Raw genomic sequence first — 21,994 nt, forward strand, 5'->3', positions numbered from 1 at the left:
CGCTCAACCGACTGAGCCACTCAGGTGCCCCTGGGTTCCTTCTTTTGGTGGTGGAAAAGTTCTCATCAAGAGAGGGCAAGCCAGAGGCTTTTTAAGCTTCTGTTTGTGTCACATCTCTTAACGTTTCGTTGATCAAAGCAACTTTCATTGCAAAGTTCAGATTCAAGGGAGAATGTAGATGAAATAGGGAGAATCTAGAGAAAGAGGTGATACTTCTTTTTTTTTTTTTTAATGTTTATTTATTTTGAGAGAGTGTGATTGAGGGAGTGGCGGAGAGAAAGGGAGAATCCAAAGGAGCCTCTTTGTTGTAAGCACAGAGCCTGACATGGGGCTCGATCCCACAAACCGTGAGATTATAGCCTGAGTTGAAACCTATAGTCAGATGCTTAATTGACTGAGCCCCCCAGGTGCCCCAAAATAGATGATACCTTTTGATAGGAAGAGTGGCAATGTTGCATTGCAAAGGCCTCTATGTAGTGATGAGAATAGTTTGGGGCCATTTGTAATCCATTACAAACCGTGAGGAGCACTAATGTTGAAAGGTTGGATAGAGAAAGAGGAACCAACCAAATAGAATAGGCAGGACCTGAGGAAAACCATTGTGATATTTGGAAGCCAAATAAGAAAATGTTTAAAATGTACACATTTAAAAAAATTTTGGCTGTGTGGGGAGTAGATATACTACTTTATATGAAAGTAGGTGAAATTTACTAAAACAGGAGCTGTATACATGACGGGTATGAGAGATTACTAATAAAGCTTTACTGGAGGTGCAGAATCCGATGTTAAATATTTTGGCTCTTGGCAGTTTCTGACTCAAGTTGGACTCTGCAAAGAACATACTACCTCAGGCCACAGTCTTTGAAGCAGCACTTAGAAATAATTTAAATTAGGAATGTTAATCCCAGGATGCCAGGTTCTATTTTACTAAACATATTGGAGGTATGAAACAAAGGAATATTACTGAATTATTGAAGAGTCTTTAGGAATATTTTACATGTTTTTATGTGTGTTTTATTTCTGAATCATTTAAGGTATTTATGCAAGCTCTCTGATCAGGAGTTAAGACAGAGTGCGGCTCGCAACATGGCTGACTTAATGTGGAGCACAGTGAAAGAACCATTGGATACAACATTATGCTTTGATAAAGAAAGCTTAGATCTTGCATTTAAATACTTTATGTCACCAACTTTGACTATGAGGTTGGCTGGACTAAGTCAGATAACGGTAAGCTATATTGATTCACTTGGGGTCATTTTTTATTTGCCTTCTGTGCTTCACCACCACCACCACCACCACCATCCTCTTCCTCCTCATTCCTACTACTTGTAGAGGCATTGTGCTCGGTGTTGTACATACATTACTTTATATGGTCTGTATAAATAACTATTTTCCCTATTTTAAATATGATGAAACTGAAGCTTAGAATTACAATTTCCCTTCCCTTCCCTCCCCTCCCCTCCTTTCTTTTTTTCTTTCATTTTCCATGTAAAAGCCAGAGATAATTGGGCCACAGACCAAATTTGATTAACAGAGATTTTGTTTGAATTGGACAATAGCAAATAATGTTGTAAATAGGGAGAAATATACATTATTGTCTTGGGGATGAGATGGGGAGGAAGATCTGATACCATGAGTGTATTCTCATTATAATAATAATAATATATTAATGCATAATAGCAATTTGCTAGAGCTAAGTCGTTAGGTGCATCCTTTAGAATGGATATGCTTTTTCAGATTTACCAAAGTTGCCATGAGCTTTACTCCTTTGTATTTCCTGCCTGTTTTATTCGGAATTATAACTACATTTTACCCATGTATTGGGCTTTGTAAATATAGAAAGTACTTGTTGACATTTTTCTAAATTAAGTATTAAATGTATTTATTGAGGGAGCCATCCTGAAATTTTGTCTGTAATGACATACTACTTAGCACCTAGCATTAGATTTTTTTCATTTTCCCCCATTTAGCTTTGTTCTTTCCTTTTCTCTCATGTACTTAGTGGAATAAAGCATGAGTATTACATACAGAATGAAGTTTTTTACTTTTTTAATATGATAAAGGAAATAACTAGATTAACTGGTATGTGTGTGAATATGATTGTCTTACGATTTATATTTTCATTTGGCTATTGAGTGACTTATATATAATAGACCATGTTTCTTGACACTTGGTAACATACCAGAAAAATTTTGTAAATAAAAAACTTTTCTCTAATTATAGAATCAGCTTCACACCTTCAATGATGTATGCAATAATGAATCCTTGGTATCAGACACAGAAACGTAAGTTGGAACATCAGTTTATATATAAGTATATTAACTTATTGTGTAGCTGCTTTTATGGTAATTGTGACTTTATTAGGTTTGAAGTGTTCACTAGAAATTCTTTGCCTTGTGACTTCATTAATAAGTTCTCAGAACAATATATTGAAACAGTTCTCTGTTTTTTAAAAGGATTTACCAACGTATAGTTTTAGTGTCACAAAATGCAAAAGTGTGCTATTTAAAAAGGAGAATTTAGTAATAAAGAATGTGGGGGGTACCTGGGTGGCTCAGTCAGTTAAGCATCTGACTCTTGATTTTGCCTCAGGTCATGTTCTCACAAGCGTGATATTGAGCCCCACATTGGACTCTGTGCTGATAGTGTAGAGCCTGCTTGGGTTTCTCTCTCTCTGTCTCTCTGTCTCTGTCTCTCTCTCTCAAAATAAATAAACATTAAAAAAAAAATATGTTACTGTTAGTTTTCAGAAAGCACACATGATGCAGATAAAGGAAAGACCTCATTCAACACATTTTATGAGGAAAAAACAAGTTAATGATGCTCATGTGTGAAAAGAAGTAGTTGTTATAGCTTAGTGCTTTTCAGTATATTAGAAATATTTATTTCAGTATTCCATTTAGGTATTTGTCCAGTATACAAATCCATTAGAAAAAATTTTTTTTAATATTTATTTATTTTTGAGAGAAAGAGAGTGTGAGCAGGAGAGGGGCAGAGAGAGAGGGAGGCACAGAATCTGAAGCAGGCTTCAGGCTCTGAGCTGTCAGCATAGAGCCTGAAGTGGGGCTCAGACTCACAAGCAGTGAGATCATGACGGGAGCTGAAGTCAGACGTTCAGCTGACTGAGCCCCTCAGGCTCCCTGTACAAATCCATTTTAAAAACTCAATTGAGTAGTAATCTCTTTTGCTTGAAAAGACCTGTATAATTTTAAATTTATAATTCTATAAAAGACTCATGTTTTTGTTTTACTAGTAACTTTTATGCATTGATTTTAGTTCTGCCCTATAGAATTAATCTCAGTTGAACTGAGCCCTTTATGAATTTGAAAACCAGAGATGATGTTTGTTGACTTCTTTTTCTCAAGGCTAAAGACTTCTTAATTTTCCAACATGGTAGGGTGTTTAGATTTAGTACCAGACAACTCTTTGTTCTCTCGCAACATTCTTTGTCAGTGATCCCCTTAAAATAATGTTGCCTAGAATTGGTCATAGCTTTATAAATTCTGGGTCATAGTAGAAGTACTATTTCCCACTGTCAGGATGTTACATAGATTATATCTAGTAGTAAAACTTCACCTTTGGATTTTAACCCCTTAGTTTGCTCTTCTGCCACCACTCTATTCCATAAGACAGCCTAGGAGAATGTTTAATTTGCCAATGCAGTAATCACCCCCACCTCTGCCAAAAAAACCCACAAAAAAATTAAAAAAAAAAAAAACCCTTAGAGTCATCAGTGCACAGTAATTTCATACGTCCGTACATGCTAGATCCTTATGTTGTTAAAACAGTGCACAGAGAATAAGGAGTTCCATTTAAAAAGTATAAGGGATATGTTCTAAAGACATGATTAAGAAAAGAGGGAAGAGAGTCAAAATTTTGAGTAATAGTGGGTAGAAATAGTTAAAATTGGAAAAAGAAGGGTTCTTAACAATGTGGGGAAATTGGAACAGATAGAAAGAAGGTGGTAAATATTGTTGCAGCCTGTGAATTGTGTGTCTCCTTTTTAGCAGATTTATTAAGGTACAGATACTGTACCTATCATAAAATTCATCTGTGTTTATAATGAATTTTAGGAGGTTGACAGGGTTGTGTGAAAATCATCATAGTACAGTTTTAGAACATTTCTATGACTTCAGAAAAACCCCTTTTGTCAATTTGTAGTCAGTTCCTAGTCTTTTTCTTAGCCCCACTAATATACTTTGCCTTTTTAAAAATTTTTTATTTTATTATTTTTTTTAAGTTTATTTTGAGAGAGAGGAATACTCAGCACGAGTTGGGTGGGGGAGAGAGAGAGAGATCCCAATCATGCTCAGCACTGTCAGTGTCAAGCTGGATGCGGGGCTCCAATTCATGAACTGTGAGAACATGCTATGAGTGGAAATCAAGAGAACCAAATAAAAGAAAAAGCAACACTGAGAGACCATTGTAGTACCAAAATGAGATCTATGTCTGTTTTTCCATAGGAAATAGGGTTGAGGAAAGGATACTACTGGTCTATGATGGCATTTTTACATGAAGGAAAAAATCTCCCTTGCGTGGCCCTTACTGAAGTGGGGACTTCAAAACAAATTTTAGTTCTGTGAAGTATCTGTCTAGGAGTTCTTCATATGGATTGGATCATGTGATATTTGCATTTAATGAAGCCCACTGTTTGACGTCTTCCAATCAAAGTCAGGTGGCAAACCACATTATTGTACTGAGTCATGCTTCTAAAGAGAACCCACTTTAGGATACACTTGATACTAATGATACGTTCTTTTTACCCATTGAAGTGGTGGGTGACAGTAATTTGCAAAAGGATTCAAGTGTTCATTGTTAGCTAATTTGGTGCATTGGTTTTATAGACTATAGCTGATGTGGAGAGTAACAAGAATTGGCTGTATTGTTTGTTTTCTTCTCCCTTTATGCTGCTTTTTTTTTTTTTTTAATTTTTATTTATTTCTAGGAGAGAGAGAGAGAGACAGTGTGAGCAAGGGAGGGTCAGAGAGAGAGGGAGATACAGACTCTGAAATAGTCTCCAGGCTCTGAGCTGGCAGTCAGCACAGAGCCCGATGAGGGGCTTGAACCCACGAACCGCGAGATCATGACCTAAGCGAAAGTCGGACGCTTAACCGACTAAGCCACCCAGGCGCCCCTATGCTGCTTTTTATTTCATGTATTTTGGGAGCTGTAGTTTGTTTTGTTTACTTTTTAGTTCCATATTTGTTTATAATTGTTATGTTCCTAATAATTTCATTCTTTTATCATTATAAAATGTCCCTCTTTGCCTCTTTATAACATTTTTTTGGCTTGGGGGCTCTGGGGTGGCTTGGTTAAGTGTCCCAACTTTGACTCAGGTCATGGTCTGTCATTCATGGGTTTGAGCCCTACTTCAGATTCTCCCTCTCTCTCTCTCTCTGCCCCTTTCCTGTTGCTGTACTCGCTCATTATCTCAAAAATAAATAAAATTTATTTCATTTTTAAAAAAATATTTTATAAAAAAATAAAATTAAAAAACAATTCCCACATGTTTTTGGCTTAATGTTTATTTTGTCTGATGTTAAAATAGCCACTGCATTGTTGTCCATGCTCTTAACTTTCAATTTGTTTTTTTGGTTTTTTGGGTTTTTTTGAGAGAGAGAGAGAGAGAGAGAGCGCGTGAGAGCAAGAGAGGGAGAGGGACAGAGGAGGAGAGAAAGAGAATCCTAAGTAGGTTCCATGCTTAGCACAGAGCCTTACATGGGGCTCCATCACATGACCGTGGGATCATGACTGGGGCCAAAAGGCAGAGTTGGACTTTCAGCTGATTGAGCCACTCAGGTACTCCTGTTAGTGTTTTTGGATCTAAAGTATGTATCTCAGCATACAGTTGGATTTAACTGCCCTCCCCCCCACCCCCCAATCTAATCTCATAATCTCTGCCTCCCCACCCTTGCCTTTTTTTAAAGTAGGCTCTATCCTTATTGTGGGGCTTGAACTCAACCACCCTGAGATCAAGAGTTGCATATTCTACAGACTGAGACACCCAGGTGCTCTAATCTCTGCCTTTTGATTGGAGTATCCAAATCAAAGTATTAAATCCAAAGTATTTAATCCATTTACTGTAATGTCATTGTGTAGTTGGATTTACATCTGCCATTTTGCTGTTGGTTTTCTATATGCCTTCTGTTTTGATTTTCTATTTCTCCTTTATTGCCTTTATTCTAGTATACCATTTTAAATTCATTGATTTTTTTTTTTAATACTTCAAAAATTACTTTTTAGTGGCTGCATTGGGGTTTTAGTATGCTTATTAGTTACTTACTACTGTCTCCTTCCAATTAGTAATAATGGAATTTTAATAAAATATGGAAACATTGTTCCAGTATAGGTCTATTCCTCTGTTTCTGGTAAGAAGTTACCTGTCAATCTTACTGTGGTTCCCTTATATACATATATTTCATTTTCTTTTGCTGATTTCAAGATTTTGCTTCTCATCTTTGGCTTTCACCAGTTTGATTATGGTGAATCTAGCTGTGGATCTCCTTGCATGTATCTTAGTTGTTTTTTGATGTGTAAATGAACATTTTTCATCCAAGTAGGATATTTTGGCCATAATTTCTTGTTGTTGTTTTTTTTTTTTTTTTTGACTCCTTCTGTTCCTTCTGTGAGTCCAGTTATGTGTAGGTTTCCAGAGCCCTGAAGAATTGTTACTGATAATGTTGTTCAGTTTTATACTTGGCTCACTTAAAATTACAATTCTGAATAATTAGAAAAGTGCCTCAGTCTCCTTGGCTTTTTAAATGTAATTCTGTGGATAAACAGGAAAAGAAATTATTTCACCTTCTCAATTTTTCTGTGTGTAATTCATGTGACTGGAACACTTTGGGAGCTCTAATGGCAAGTCCTATTTTGAAACCTATTTTCTTCCACTAAAAATATACCTGTCACTACTTTTTTATTCTTTTAAATAATTTTTAAACTTATGCTTATTTGAGAAAGTATGATTGGGGGAGGGGCAGAGAGAGAATCCCAAGATTCTGCACTAATGGTGCAAAGCCCAACGTGGCACTCGATCTCATAAACTGTGAGATGGTAACCTGAGCTTAAACCAAGAGTCAGACATTTAACCGTCTGAGCCACCCAGGCATACCTACTTTCTTGTTTATCTTCTTAAATGTTGTTTTGATTTTTTTTTTTTTTAATTTTGAGAGAGCATGAGTGTGGGAGGGGCAGAGAGGGGAGGAGGACAGAAGATCTGAAGGGGGCTCTGCACTGACAGCAGCAAACCTAATGTGTGGCTTGAACTTGCAAATTGTGAAGTTGTGACTTGAGCTGAAGTCAGACACTTAAGCAAGCGAGCCACCCAGGCACCCTACTACTTTTTTCATTAAATGTTCTGTAATAGCCATTTAATTCAGTTCTTCAATAGTTTTGAAGAAATAGGTAATTTGAAGAAGCCTGTTACCAAAGAAATTGAATGAAGAATTACTGATTTTACAAAAGAAAGTACCAGGCCCAGATGTTGTCACTGGTGAATTCTTCTAAATATTTAATGAAGAAATTTGAGGACTGATGCTCAGTCCTTTAAGCATCTGACTTTAGCTCAGGTCATGATCTCATGGTCCGTGAGTTCAAGCCCATGTTAGGCTCTGTGCTGACAGCTCAGAGCCTGGAGGCTGTTTCGGATTCTGTGTCTCCCTTTCTCCAACTTGTGCTCTCTTTCTCTGTCGCAAAAATAAATAAAACATTAAAAAAAAACTTTTTTTTAAATAAAAAAAATTTTTTTTTAGCGTTTTATTTATTTCTGAGAGTGAGAGAGAGACAGTATGAGCAGGGGAGGGTCAGAGAGAGAGGGAGACACAGAATTGGAAACAGTCTCCAGGCTCTGCACTGGCTTTCAGCACAGAGCCCGATGTGGGGCTCGAACCCATCAACTGTGAGATCATGACATGAGCCGAAGTCGGATACTCAACCAACTGAGCCACCCAGGCACCCCCTAAAAAAATTTTTTTTAAATAAAAAATTTAAGGAAGAAATTACCCTAGGGATGACTGGGTGGTTCAGTTGGTTAAGCATCTGAATCTTGTTTTCAGCTCAGGTCATGATCTCATGGTTGTGAGTTTGAGCTCGTTGGGCTGTGTGCTGGATGTGGAGCCTGCTTGAGATTCTTGGTCTCCCTCTCCTTCAGTCCCTTCTCTGCTTATACGTGTGTGTGCATGTGCTGTGTCTCTAAGAAAAGAAAAAGAACCTCCCCCCCATACCAAAACCAAAGACATGTAAAAACTACAGACCAGTATTTCTCATGAACATAAATGTAGAAATCTTCATAAAATATTAAATCAAATCCATCAATGTACAGAAAGAATTACATGCTGTAACCAAGTGATTTTTATCCCAGGTATGCAAGTCTGGTTCATTTCATGTAATCTATCACATCAAGAGGCTGAAGAAGAAAAATCACATGGTCATATGAATATATAAAGAAAAAGCATTTGACAAAATCGAACACTTAAGATAAAACTTTCAGTAAATTAGGAATAGAAAACTTCCTCAGCTTGGTAAAGAACATTTACAAAAAAGTTACAGGTAACATTGTACTAATAGTGAGAAACTCAAAGCCTTTCACTAAAACCAGGAAAAAGGAAAGTCTGTTCTCTCACCACTGTCTTTCAGCATTCTACTCAGAGTCCTCCCTAGTGTAGTAAGGCAAGGAAAGGGAATAAAATGTATATAGATTGGGAAGGAAGAAATCGGTCTTTGATTGGTGATGACATGATCTTCTATGTAGAAAATCTGAAAGAATTGATTGACTCATGGAACTTAGCAAAGTACAGCAAAGATGCAGGATACGAAGTTAAAGAAAACCCAGTTGCTTTTCTATATATTAGCACTGAACACACGAAATTTGAAATTTAAAATGTAATTCCATTTACATTAGCATGAAATACTTAGGTATAGATCCTGTTTGTATTTTATTAGATTTATGTGAGGAAAATTATAAAACTCTGATGAAAGATACCAAAGAATTAAATAAATGGAGAGATTGTCCATGTTTATGAATAGAACATGTAAAATTGTAAAGATTACAGTTCTTCCCAACTTGATCTATAGATTCAGTGAAATCTCAGTCAAAATCCCAGCATGTTATTTTGTGGATATCAACAAAATGACTCTAAAGTTTATATAGAGAGACAAATGACCCCTAATTGCTAAGACAGTATTGAAACGAACAAAGTTGGAGGACTGATGTTACCCATCTTCAAGATGTACTGCACCATTGTAGTCATCAAGACAATGTGATACTTGTGACAAATAGATGAATGGAACAGAATTAGAGAGCCTAGAAATAGACCATATAGTCCATTGACAGAGGAGCAAAGGCATTACCATGGAGCAAAGATAGTCTTCCCACCAAATGGCACTGAAACAATTGGACAACCATGTGCAAAAGAAAGAATCTAGACATGGACCTCATACACTACTCAAAAATTAACGTAAAATGTGTCACACACATAAACATAAAATACAAAATTAGAAAACTCCTAGAAGATAGGAGAAAACCTAGATGACCTTGAGTATGGCAGTGAACTTTTGGTTATAACACTATGATCCATGAAAGAAAGAATTAATAATGTGGAGTTTATTAAAATTAAAAACTTGTGCTCTGCAAAAGATAATGTAGAGAGAATGAGAAGACATAAACAAACTGGAAAAAACTTGCAAAAGAAATGTCTGATAAAGAACTGTTATCCAGAATATTCAGAGAATCTTGAAATTTAACAGTAAGTACACGGGCACACTGATTAACAAATAAACCAAAGATTTTATCAGCCATTTAGCCTAAATCAGAAGATACACAGATGACAAATATGCACATGAATAGATGCCCTATATCGTCTTTCATGAGGGAAATGCAAATTAAACTATCAGTGAGATTCTACTGCACATCTCTTCCAATAGTCAAAATTTAGAATACTGATAACACCAAATGCTGACAAGGTTTTGGAGCAATAAGAACTCTCATCAGTGGGAGTGCATTCTACTTTGGCAGGCAGTTTGGCAATTTCTTATAAAACTCAACATACTCTTAACCATTGATCTAGCAGTTGTGTTCCCTGATAGTGACTCAGACGAGTTGAAAACTTACGTCTACTCAAAACCCGCACATAGATGTTTATATTAGCTTTATTCATAATTGCTGAACTAGAATAAACCAATGGGATATTGGTAAATGAAACAAAATAGAGAAATTTTATGCTGAGTGAAGGAGGCCAGATTTAAAAAAAATTACATGATACATCTTTTTTTACACGTAAAATCCTAGAAATGAAAACTATAATAAAGCAGATTATGGGGAGTGTGGTTGTGGGGGCTGGAGAAAGGATGGATGACACAGGGGCATAAAGAAAGTTTTTGGGTTAATGTATGCATTTGTCATCTTGATGGTGGTGATGAATTCATAGATATACATATGTAAGCTTAAATTCATTAAACTGTATACTTTAAATGTCTTCAGTATATTATATGTCATGTATATCCCAAAGGTATAAAAGATAATTAATTGACAAACTCTCATACTACCTTATTAGTAGAACTAATAGTTAATAGTTTAACTTCTATTCTGAAGGAGACTTGATGGCTCTTCCTAAAAACTGTGGGGTACCTGGATGGCTCAGTTGATTTAGCGTCCAGCTCTTGATTTCAGCTCAGGTCATGATCTCGCAGTCCTGAGATTTAACCCCACTTCAGGCTCTGTGCTGAGTATGGAGCTTGCTTGAGATTCTCTCTCCCCTACTCATGTGCGCTTGCTTGCATGCGCTCTCGCTTGCTCTCTCGCTCTCTCTCTTTTTCTCTCTCGCGCTCTCTCAATAAATAAATAGTGGAAAAAATGAAGAGTAATCTAGAACTGTTGTAAAATGTTTATGGTTTGCAATTAAGAATGAGATTTTGGTAAATGTAATTTATTCTGAATGAGCAATTGATATATTTAAGGAACAGTGATCTTTATTAATATCAGGCAGGAGACATTCAATTTGGCTCTTAGGTCACTTTTTTTTCTTTTACCTTTTTGGTAACCTATTTTCCTGATGTTACCTTACTGTAAAGGGCATATTGGGTAACCTGTGAATGCTTGGGTGCCTACTATGGAAATTAAAAAGTGGAAGTTAAGTCTTTGAGGAAGAAAATATATTGCTTATTGTTATGCTTGGTATTTCCACTTGTGTAACTGGTGTGAGCTATTATCTTTTCAGGTTTATTTTGCTTGTTTATAAATTCAGGCAATATTACCATTTCTTTTAGTTATTTATTGTGGCACTCTAATCAGTTAATTGTATATAACACTTTTTTATAATTTGTAGGTGAAAAAATTTAGGTTTATGGGGTGCCTGGCTAGCTCAGACAGTACAGTGGAACATGTGACTCTTGATCTTAGGGTCATGGGTGTGGAGTTACCAAAAAAAAAAAACAAAACACAAAACCAAAACATTAGGTGTTCAACTGAATTTGCTTTTTAGGCTTGAGAAAGAATGATGTTAATAATTTTTTAATGTACTATTTTTATTGTTTGACTTTAGGTCCATTGCAAAAGAACTTGCAGACTGGCTTATAAGCAACAATGTGGTAGAGCATATATTTGGACCAAATTTACATATTGAGGTTTGTGGACAATTACATGACTTCTCTGCTCTACTAAGAGAAGAATACGTTAGAAAATTGACTATAATAAGTTTTTTTTCCTCCCAGATTATCAAACAGTGCCAAGTGATTTTGAACTTCTTGGCAGCAGAAGGGAGACTGAGTACTCAGCATATTGATTGCATTTGGGCTGCAGCACAGGTAATATTAACAGATCACATTTATTAAGTATTTCTTTATTATTCTGTTTTTTTGCCCTAAGAGGTAAGTTCTCTTATTCCCGTTTTATAGCTAAAGAAACAGAGACACAGAGAAAGCTGGGCATGGAATCTATGGAGTTTGGCTTCAGAGTCTATGTCTTACTATATTATAGGGAGAATTGATGGAAATGAGAGTCATTGGGAGGTTCTTCATGAAATCATCTTGGTTTATTAAGAGACCTTGGTTTATTAATTTGCCTATTATTTTTGTTGATACAGTAAAGCCTCCTGTATGTTGTATTGGTAGTTTATTATACTGATTTCTTTTTTATTTAGTTTTTTGAATAGGCATATATCAGCATTGTTCAAAATCCAAAAAATAAATAGTAAAATGTATGTTGTGTCTTCCCCTCCTCTTGAGCCTACTTCCTAGGCATGTAGTTCTTATCTTCTCAGGTACATGATAGATTTTCTGTGTAAATAGCTAATTGTAAGCTTTTTTCTTTTGTGTTGTCTTTATTACACATGTTGCATATTAAATGGACTTGGCTTTCTTCACTTACTTTAATCCTGAAGAGAATTGCATATCAATATATAAGAGAGTTTTTTTAAAGAGGACATGGTGTTTAAATATATGCATGTATGATAATTTATTTAACCAGTTCCTGTTCATAGGTATTATTTTTTCCATTCTTTTCTGTTATATATAAAGAGTGCTAAAATCTGTTAAGTTCTAACATACTTATTTCATTCTTGTGTAAAATTATTTTGTAGCTAAATCTTTTAAGTAGAATTTTTAGGTTAAAGCATCTCTGTGGCTTACTTGTGGTACGTGATGGTATGATAAGGCCTCTTTTCCTTCATTTTTCTAAATACATTGTGTCCTTATACTTGATATTTGCTAAACTGATGGGTGAAAAGTGGTATCATTGCTGTTTTATATTTGCATTTTAGTTTATATGAAGCACATTGCAAGTCTTGTGTTTAAGAGCCACTTTTGTTTCCTTTACTGGGAATGTACGTTGATATTCTTTGCCATGTAGTAGTGATTTTCTTGTTCTTTTTTGTAGGAGACTCTTATATATTAGTAACATTGGACTTGTGTCTGTGTTAAGAGTTATGACTGTATTCTACTTTGATGTTATTTTTTGCTTTGGTTAAGGTGGTTTTTGCTGTTCAGTTTCAAATTTGTGGTTTTCAAACTTGTGGTTTAATTTTTTTTTTATTGCTTATGGATTTTGTCATATGGTTTGAAATGCCTTTTTCACTCCAAGGTTATAAGAAAGTTCAGTAATTCTTTTTTTCCTTACTGAACTGAGATACCAGTTTTATTTTGACTGCTTTGATTTCTGGAGTCTGTAGACTAACCATCAGTATATCTAGTCATGGTCAATATACCACAGATTAATACATTTAAAGCTTTTGGGCCACCCACTTCATTTTGTAAATAAAGCTTTTTTGCACCATAACCTTGTCGATTCTTCTGTATTGTTGTCTGTGGGTGCTTCTGTATCGTAGTGGTAAAGTGTAGTATCAGTGACCTTATCACTTGATTCTACTATTTACTCTCTGGTCCTTCAAGAAAACATTTGCTGATCTTAGGTTTATACTAATTTTTTTTTTTTTTTTGTAATATTCATGTCTGGCAGGGCTGGTTCTTTTTGATATATTTTGCCACGTAAATTTTAGGATTCTTTTTAAAAAATATTGCCAAATTAATTGTAATAACTAATTTGAAGAGAATCAATGGTTTTCCTACTCAAAACCTGCACTATCGTTCTGTTTCAAAATCAGTGTTATTTGAATGATATTATTCAAAATAATTTTAAAGGTACTTGTATATGAATTTTATTTTGTGTGAAGCTTATTCTAAGGAATGTAAGTTGTATTTGTTATTGCTATCATAATAGCCATCTCTCCCATTACACTGACTTTTGTCCATTTCTCTTCCTTCCATTAGATTTGATGATTATTACTGCATATATTCCAAAACTTTTTATATAAAGATAATCAAATTTGATAATTGTGTGCCCCGAGACCTTACTTAATTCTTAGATGGGTGGTAATTTTTCAGTATTTTTTTTACTTTCCATGTTTAATCATGTATATTTATATATTAATATCATTTCAGTAAATTAATGAAGCATTTCCATTTCAGAATAAAGGGAGTTTTTCTTTGATAATTTCTGAAACTGTTACTCTATTAGGCACAAAATTTTTATTTTATTCACAGCAAGAATAGGAAAATATGAGAACAATGATACATTAATGCAGAATAAATAGTAATAGGAGAGCATTATTCTTTATTGAAACTGAAATTTATCAAATTGATAATTGATAATGTTGTCTGTTAAATGTTTTGGCATTATTCTCTAGCAAGAATTTGAAGTAACCTAGGAAGGAAAGAATTAAAAATTGTGACATAATCTGTGATACAGTTTGAAAAACTTAAAATATTTATAAAGGATTAAAATAAATAAGTGTATCTTAAGGGTTATTTTAATTGGGTATTTCTGTGTTTGTTACTGCTTTGGTTTTGAATCTACCACAAATTTAGAATGATTTTAAGATTTTAAAATTTGTGCACTAAATGTAATGAATTTTAAAATGACTAGGATTGGTTGGTTTCATTCCATCATACCTAAGTTTTTTTGATCCACTTTAGAGTAAATTTTTGACATCGCTTTGCCCACCTCAGACAAACAGACACACTAACACACACACTTCACACACTCACTCTTCACCCATAGTTATTAAATTGGCTGCTGCTCTTTTCATTGTATATATCATAACTCATACTGGAATCCAAGGAGAAAATAGACACAGGTGACAAATAGACTGAAATAAAAAAGTGTTTGCAAATATTTGAAAAATGCTTATCTTTGTAATTAAATACAAGTTCAAAAAATGTAATAGCGTTTTCATGTGTTGGGAAATTGCCTTTATGTTTAATAATGCACTGTATTGACTAGAGTGTGGTAGAACTGCTGGAAAGCAATACAGAGTTCTCTTTCTGGTAATTTATTCTGTAAATACAAGTACATGAAGATGTTTGCAACATTGACTGTGCTAGCACATAAGGAATGTTTGTCATTGTAGGACTACTTAGATAAGTTGTGGGAAATTCATATAATAGAATGCTGTGTGGCCATGAGAAGGACTGAAGTCGTTGTACTCTGCTCATGTGGAACAGTATGTAAGAAATAGTTTTACTAAATATTGTGCAGGTAATCTTTTATTGAGAGAAAATTTCAAGTACATAGTGTGTGTTTAAACAGTTATAAAAACAGGATGTATATATACTTTTTACTTGTGAATGCCTGGAACTTTTTGTAAAAGTACACAAGAAATTTTAATAAGTTTGTTTTTAGGGAGGTTGCCTGGGGTGAATGGGGAACTTCCTTCTTCTTGTCTATGCTTACATAAGCTTTGAAACTTTTCTATGTGTATATTAGTTTTTCAGTAAATACAGAGACTAGTATATAAAGGTAAAGCAAATATTTTGATGTATAAATGACTACCATTTAATGGTTTATTTTTTATTTTTTTTTTATTTCTGAGAGAGAGCATGAGCAGGGGAGGGTCAGAGAGAGAGGGAGACACAGAATCCGAAACAGGCTCCAGGCTCTGAGCTAGCTGTCAGCACAGAGCTTGATGTAGGGCTCGAACTCACAAGTCCTGAGATCATGACATGGGCCGAAGTCGGATGCCCAACCAACTGAGCCACCCAGGTGCCCCCCCGCCCCAAGATATTTTTTTAAGGTGTATTTATTTTTGAGAGAGAGACAGAGTGTGAACGGGGGAGGGTCGGAGAGAGAGAGAAGGAGACACAGAATCCGAAGCAGGCTCCAGGCTCTCAGCTGTCAGCACAGAGCCTGACGTTAGGCTTGAACTCATGAACCAGGAGATCATGACCTGAGCGGATGTTGGATGCTTAACTGACTGAGCCACCCAGGTGTCCCAACTCTCTTTACCATTTAAAGTTACTGTTTTTGGTTTGGCTTAGTTAACCTCTCTTATATTTCCCTCTACACACCCTTCCAGTATAAAATGTTTTAGACATAGGACATCAAAAATCCCAATGAGAATCTTTGTACTCCATTGGAATTTATTGTTAAATGCTTTCCACATTTGAAGAATGTTTGCATAAATGTATGTAACTTATTGATGTAATAATTTTATCTTAAAATGGAGCTGATACTTGTGGATAGACTTTTGTGTCAGTGACAAAAGTCAGATTCTCTAGAATTTATTTAAAAAATTTTTTTTAATGTTTTATTTATTTTAGAGAGAGACAGCATGAGCAGGGGACGGTCAGAGAGAGAGGAAGTCACAGAATCCAAAACAGCCTCCAGGCTCTGAGCTAGCTGTCAGCACAGAGCCCGAAGCGGGACTCGAACCCATGAACCGTGAAATCATGACCTGAGCTGAAGTCGGACGCTTAACCGACTGAGCCACCCAGGCGCCCCTCTCTAGAATTTAAAAGGACTTATATATCATCTGATTGAGATATGCATTACACATAGTTTTCATTAGATTCTCAAAAGGATTAGTGATGACCAATTTTATTTATTTTTTAAATTTTTTAAAAGTTTATTTTGAGACAGAGAGAGTGCACATATACACATGTGAGTAGGGGAGGAGCAGAAAAAGAGGGGGAGATATCCCAAACAGGTTCTGCACTGTCAACATGGAGTCTGATGCAGGGCTCAAACTCATGAACTGCAAGATCCTGATCTGAGCTGAACTCAAGAGTTGATCGCTTAATCAACTGAGCTACCCAGGAGCCCTGTTGTAATGACTGATCTGATCTATATTCTAGTGGTTATTAGTTTCTGCCTGTGTACATGTATACACATTTAGATTACTGCTTTATGAGACATTGTTTACATACTACTAGCATGTGAACTTATGACTATACTTGAGTAATAATGTGGGCACTGAAATATCCTTCTGTTATATTTCATGATTTGAATTCTATTCCTGCCTGCCTTTTTAGAAGTTCTTAACATGAGGTTTGTTCTTTTTTTATGTTGTTGGATGTCTTCACATATGACTTTTTTATCCATCCATATTTAAGAAAGATGACTAAGTAATTGGTCTAGATAGTCTTGGATGTTGTGAAGTATTTTTTCATTAGAGCTGTCTCAAATGGGACTCCTGTTTTGCTACATTTTCTAGGGTAGCAATGGTAAAACAACTTGTACTTTACTCATTTGAGTCACTAGGCTTTCTGCTTGTGGAATTTCTAAAAAAAAGAAAAGGGGGGTTACATTTATTTATTTATTTATTTAAATGTTTATTTTTAAGAGAGAGACAGTACAAAAGGGCAAGGGGTAGAGAGAGAGAGGGAGACACTGAATTTGAAGCAGGCTCCAGGCTCTGAGCTGTCAGCACATAGCCTGATTCAGGGCTCACACCCACAAACCGTGAAATCCTGACATGAGCTAAAGTTGGACATTTAACTGACTGAGCCACCCAGGCACTCCTCTGCTGTGGAATTTCTAAAAGAGAGAGTGAAAAGGGATACCAGTATCTGTGTTTAAAAGCTATGGCTTTATATAATTTTTACTCAGGGAAGAGCCCTGATGCATGAGTAGAATAAGTTGGCTGTTAGTATTTTTCTGACTCGTTGATGGCTAACAAAATTATTCTTTAAGAATATTCATTGAAATCCTGTGTTTTTATCTCCATACTTCTTGCTGTCCCTCTGAGTCCAGTATCTTTCCTATTTACATTGGGAAGTTTAACTTAACTCCTTTGCATCTCACTCACACATTATTCTGCACTACACCTTTCTCAGTCTGTACATTTTAAAATGTCTTCTCTTCATTTTAGTCATTCAGAAGTTTGTTGAAATTTACTATCTATTATTAGTCTCATTTTCTTTGTGGGTTTGTTTCTTTTCATTCTAAAATGAAAAGAAATGATTGATTCTCTTCTGTAGAGATGAGGGAATTCTCATCATTTTTTTTTTCTCATTTTTTGCTCTCCAGTTTTTACTGTGTTATAGTTTATCAAATACTTTGCTTTAAATTCTGCACTATAACCATAATTTCTACAGTTGTTTATTGCTAAGCTTGTATTTAGGCTATGACTCACCACAGATTTCTTTTTTTCTCATTTCTCTTTTTCTCATTCCACAATTAATGAATATTTATTTTTACAGTCTTCACTGAATAGCTTTTGTTTTCCCTAAAGAGGAATCTGTGGATCTTCTATTCTGGGTTACTACACACTTGAGATGTCTGTTTTTTTTGCGCTTGTGTGTAACTGAATGTAAGATACTAAAATTTGCCTCAGAACTTTGTAATAGAGGTGAATATATTCATTGTTTCCTCAATGAACGGATCTTCTTTTTATTATTTTGCTTTTTTTGGTAATATTTTATGAAGACAGGTATATACCTTTATTTTTTAAAGTTTCTTTTCTTTCTTTTCTTTTCTTTTTTTTTTTTTTTTTTTTTGTAATTTCTACACCCAATGTGAGGGCACAGATTCGAGATCCTAATCCAACTGAGCTAACCAGGTGCCTTTATCCCACCATTTCTTGTCGGCAGAATTTTTCTCTTAAGTAGTTTTTCAGGTGCTAAGTAATCCATGATGGTTTGTTTGTTTATTTTGATAGCAAGAGTGTTCCTGAGCGTGGAAGAGGCAGAAAGAGAAAAAGAAAATCCCAAGCAGGTTCCATACTGTCAACTGAGCCCAACTCAGGCTCCATCTCACAACCTGTGAGATCATGAGTCTGCTGCTTAACTGCTTGAGCCAACCAGGTGTTCTGGTTTTGTTTCTTTTTGACTTGGTTTGAGTTTTGGGATGATGCCTGTTAACACATAAATTTACTTTTTCTCTTTTTTTTATTAACTTTTTTATTCTGGCACAAATATGTATTTATATATATAAACATAAAACTTATCACTTGTAACTGTAGAGTTCAGTGACGTTAAATATTTAATATGTAACCATCATCACTATCTATATTCACAACTTTGACACTATTCCCAATGAAAACACTGTACTCATTAAACAATAACTGTCAGGTTTTCCCTCCCCCCAGCCTTTGGTTTCCTGTATTCTACATTCTGTCTGTGTATGTCTATTATAGATACTTCATTTAAGTAGAATCACAGTATTTCTGTGGCTTATATTATTAAACAGTGTTTTCGAGTGTTATCCATGTTATATATAGCATATGTAAAAATTTTCTTTTTACGACTAAATATTCCATTGTTTGTGTATACCACATTTAATGTTTTCATTTCTGCATTCATGAACATTGGAGTTGCTTCTAGTTTTTGGCTATTGTGAATAATGTTTCCATGAACATGGGTATACAAGCATGTGTTTGAATCTCTGCATTCAGTTTTTCTGTATATATACATGGGGAAGAACTGCTGGGTCATATGGTAATTATCTAATTTTTTGAGTTATTGCCAAACTTTTCCACAGCAACTTCAGTGTTTCACATTCCACCCTCAGTACAGGGAGAGTCCCATTTCTCCCCATCCTTGCCGACACTTGCTATTTGTCCTAAAATTTTTTTAGTTATCCTGGGAGGTGTGAAGTAATATCTCACTGTGGTTTTAATTTGCACTTATTTGCATTTTCTAATGACTAATGACTTTGAGCATCCTTTCATGTGCTTATTGACCTTTTGTATATCTTTTTTGGAAAAATGGCTTTTCAAGACCTTTGCCCATTTTGAATTGGGTGGTTTGGGAGATTTTCAAGTTTAAGAGTATTTTTGAGGCATCTGGTGGCACAGTTGGTTAAGCATCTGACTTTAGCTGAGGTCATGGTCTGACCTGATAGTTTGTGAGTTCACACCCTGCATTGGGCTCTCTTCTGTCAGCACAGAGCCTCCTTCAGATCCTCTCTTCCCCTCTCTGTCTGCTCCCCCCCCATCAAAAATAAACGTTTAAAAGAAAAAAACAGTATTTTTTACATTCTGGATATTAATCCCTTACCAGATACATAACTTACATGTATTGCCTCTAACCCTTGAGTTTTCTTTTGCCTTCTTTAAAGTATCCTTAGATTTGGGGGCACCTGCCGGCTCAGTCATTAGAGCATGATCTCATTGGTCATGAAATCAGGCCCTACGTTGGGCACAGAGTTTACTAAAAAAAAAAAAAAAAAAAAAATCGAGGTACCTGGGTGGCTCGGTTGAGTAAGCATCCGACTTTGGCTCAGGTCATTATCTTGTAGTTCATGAATTTGAGCCCCACCTTGGGCTCTGTGCTGACACAGAGCCTGGAGTCTGCTTTGGATTATGTGTCTTCCTCTTTCCCCTGCTCTCTCTTCGTGTGTGTGCTCTCTCTCTCTAAAATAAATAATAAAAACACTAAAAAATTTTTTTAAATAAAGTATCCTTCGATGTACAAAAAGTGTTTTGATGGATTTCAGTTTATCTACTTTTGTTGTTTCCTGTGTTTTTGGTGTACTAGTGATGAAACCATTGGCGAATCTAGTATTGTGAAGATACTCCCCAGTTTTTCTTAGTGTAGTTTTGTATATTTATCTCCTGAGTTTAGGTCTTTGATCAATCTTGTTGATTTTTATATATGGTGTGTAAGGTAAATATATACCTTCATTCTTCATTTTGTGAATATCCAGTTTTCTCAGCACCTTTTGTTGAAAAGACTATCCTTTCTACATTGAATCATCTTGACCCTGTTGAAAATCAGTTGATGATTTATGTGAAAGTTTGTATCTAGGTGTTCTGTTCTATTCCATTGGTCTGTATATCTGTACTTAATACCACACTGTTCTGATTGCTCTTATTTCCTTTTAGGTTTCACAGTTTTCTCTTTGAAGATTGTTTTGACTTTTGCAACCCCTTGCAGTTCCCTATGAATTGGAGGATTGATTTTTCCATTTCTGACCCTAAAAGGCTCTTGGAATTTTGAAGGGATTGTATTGAGTCTGTAGATCACTTTGGGTAGTATTAACATCTTAATGTTTTAAGTCTTCCTATCCATGAACATGGGATGTCTTTCCATTCATTTGAACTATTATTTCAGCAATGTTTTGTAGTTTTCAGTATACAAGTCTTTCATTTCTTTTATTAGATTCATTCTTAAGTGCAGGTGATCCTTGAACACCACAGGTTTGAACTGCCTGTGTCCACATACACATAGGTTTTTTTTGATAAGTACAGTACTGTACGTGTATTTTCTTTTATGATTTTCTTAACATTTTCTTTAAGAATACAGTATATATTATATATAGTATACCAAATATGTGTTAATTTACTGTTTATGTTATTGATATTTTGATATTTTGGTTTATGTTATTGGTTAGGCTTATGGTCAGCAGTAGGTTATTGATAGTTATGTTTTTGGGAGTCCGGGTTTACCCAGCGTTTTGACCACACAGGGAATGAGCACCCTGTATCTTCTTTGTTGTTCAGGAATCGATTGTAGTTTATTCTTTGTATGCTATTGTAAATGGAATTACTATATTAAATTCCTTCTCAGATAATTGATTGCTAGTATATGGAAACACAGCTCAGTTTTGCTTGTTGATCTGTACTCTGTTACTTTGTTGATTTGATTTTCAGCTCTACTCCTTATTATATATAGGTTTTTTGGAATAGGATTGTGTCATTTTTGAATAGTTTTACATTTTCCTTTCCAATTTGGATGTATTCAGTTTTATGGAGTGGAGTCCAGTAACTAGCTAGAAGCTCAGTATAGGGTTGAAACGCAGTGGTAAATATGTGCATCTGTATCTTGTTCCTTATTCTAGGCCAAAATGAGTCCTTTATCATTGAGTATGCAATTAGCTGTGGGGTTTTCATTATCCTTTATCATGATGAATTCATCCTCTATTCTTAGTTTCTGAGAGTTTTTATCATTTAAGGGTGTTAGATTTTGTCATTCTTTCTTCGTCAATTAAGATGACTGTGTGGCTTTTTTCTGTTGGTTCATATGATGTATTACAGTAATTGATTCTCTTTTTGAACCACACTTGAATTGCTCAGATAAATCTCACTTGGGCATAGTGAGTAATCCTTTTGGTATGCTCCTGGATTTGATTTCCTAATAGTTTCTGGAGGACCTTCTGTCATTTGTGAGATACTGCTTAGTAACTTTTTTATTAAGTCTTATGAGGACTTGTGAAGCCTCATAGAATTATTTAAGAAGGATTTCCTTCTTGAGCCACCTGGATGGCTCAGTTGGTTAAGCATCCAAT

General features: G+C 35.2%; 1 protein-coding gene across 7 annotated transcripts in view; it reads left to right on the plus strand.

The window, feature by feature from the left end:
* USP34 (ubiquitin specific peptidase 34) overlaps nucleotides 1-21,994 on the plus strand; it is a 252,168-nt gene that overhangs the window by 81,291 nt on the left and 148,883 nt on the right. For all 7 annotated transcript variants that reach the window (XM_039240318.1, XM_039240319.1, XM_039240314.1 and 4 more), the window contains 4 exons: nucleotides 1,035-1,227; nucleotides 2,224-2,285; nucleotides 11,538-11,619; nucleotides 11,707-11,799. In XM_039240318.1, the coding sequence (XP_039096249.1) occupies nucleotides 1,035-1,227; nucleotides 2,224-2,285; nucleotides 11,538-11,619; nucleotides 11,707-11,799 (430 nt within the window). The remainder of the gene's footprint in view (nucleotides 1-1,034; nucleotides 1,228-2,223; nucleotides 2,286-11,537; nucleotides 11,620-11,706; nucleotides 11,800-21,994) is intronic.

The sequence above is a fragment of the Hyaena hyaena genome, unplaced genomic scaffold (genome assembly GCF_003009895.1).
Source record: "Hyaena hyaena isolate Hyena2069 unplaced genomic scaffold, ASM300989v1 scaffold_173, whole genome shotgun sequence".
Lineage (NCBI taxonomy): Eukaryota > Metazoa > Chordata > Mammalia > Carnivora > Hyaenidae > Hyaena > Hyaena hyaena.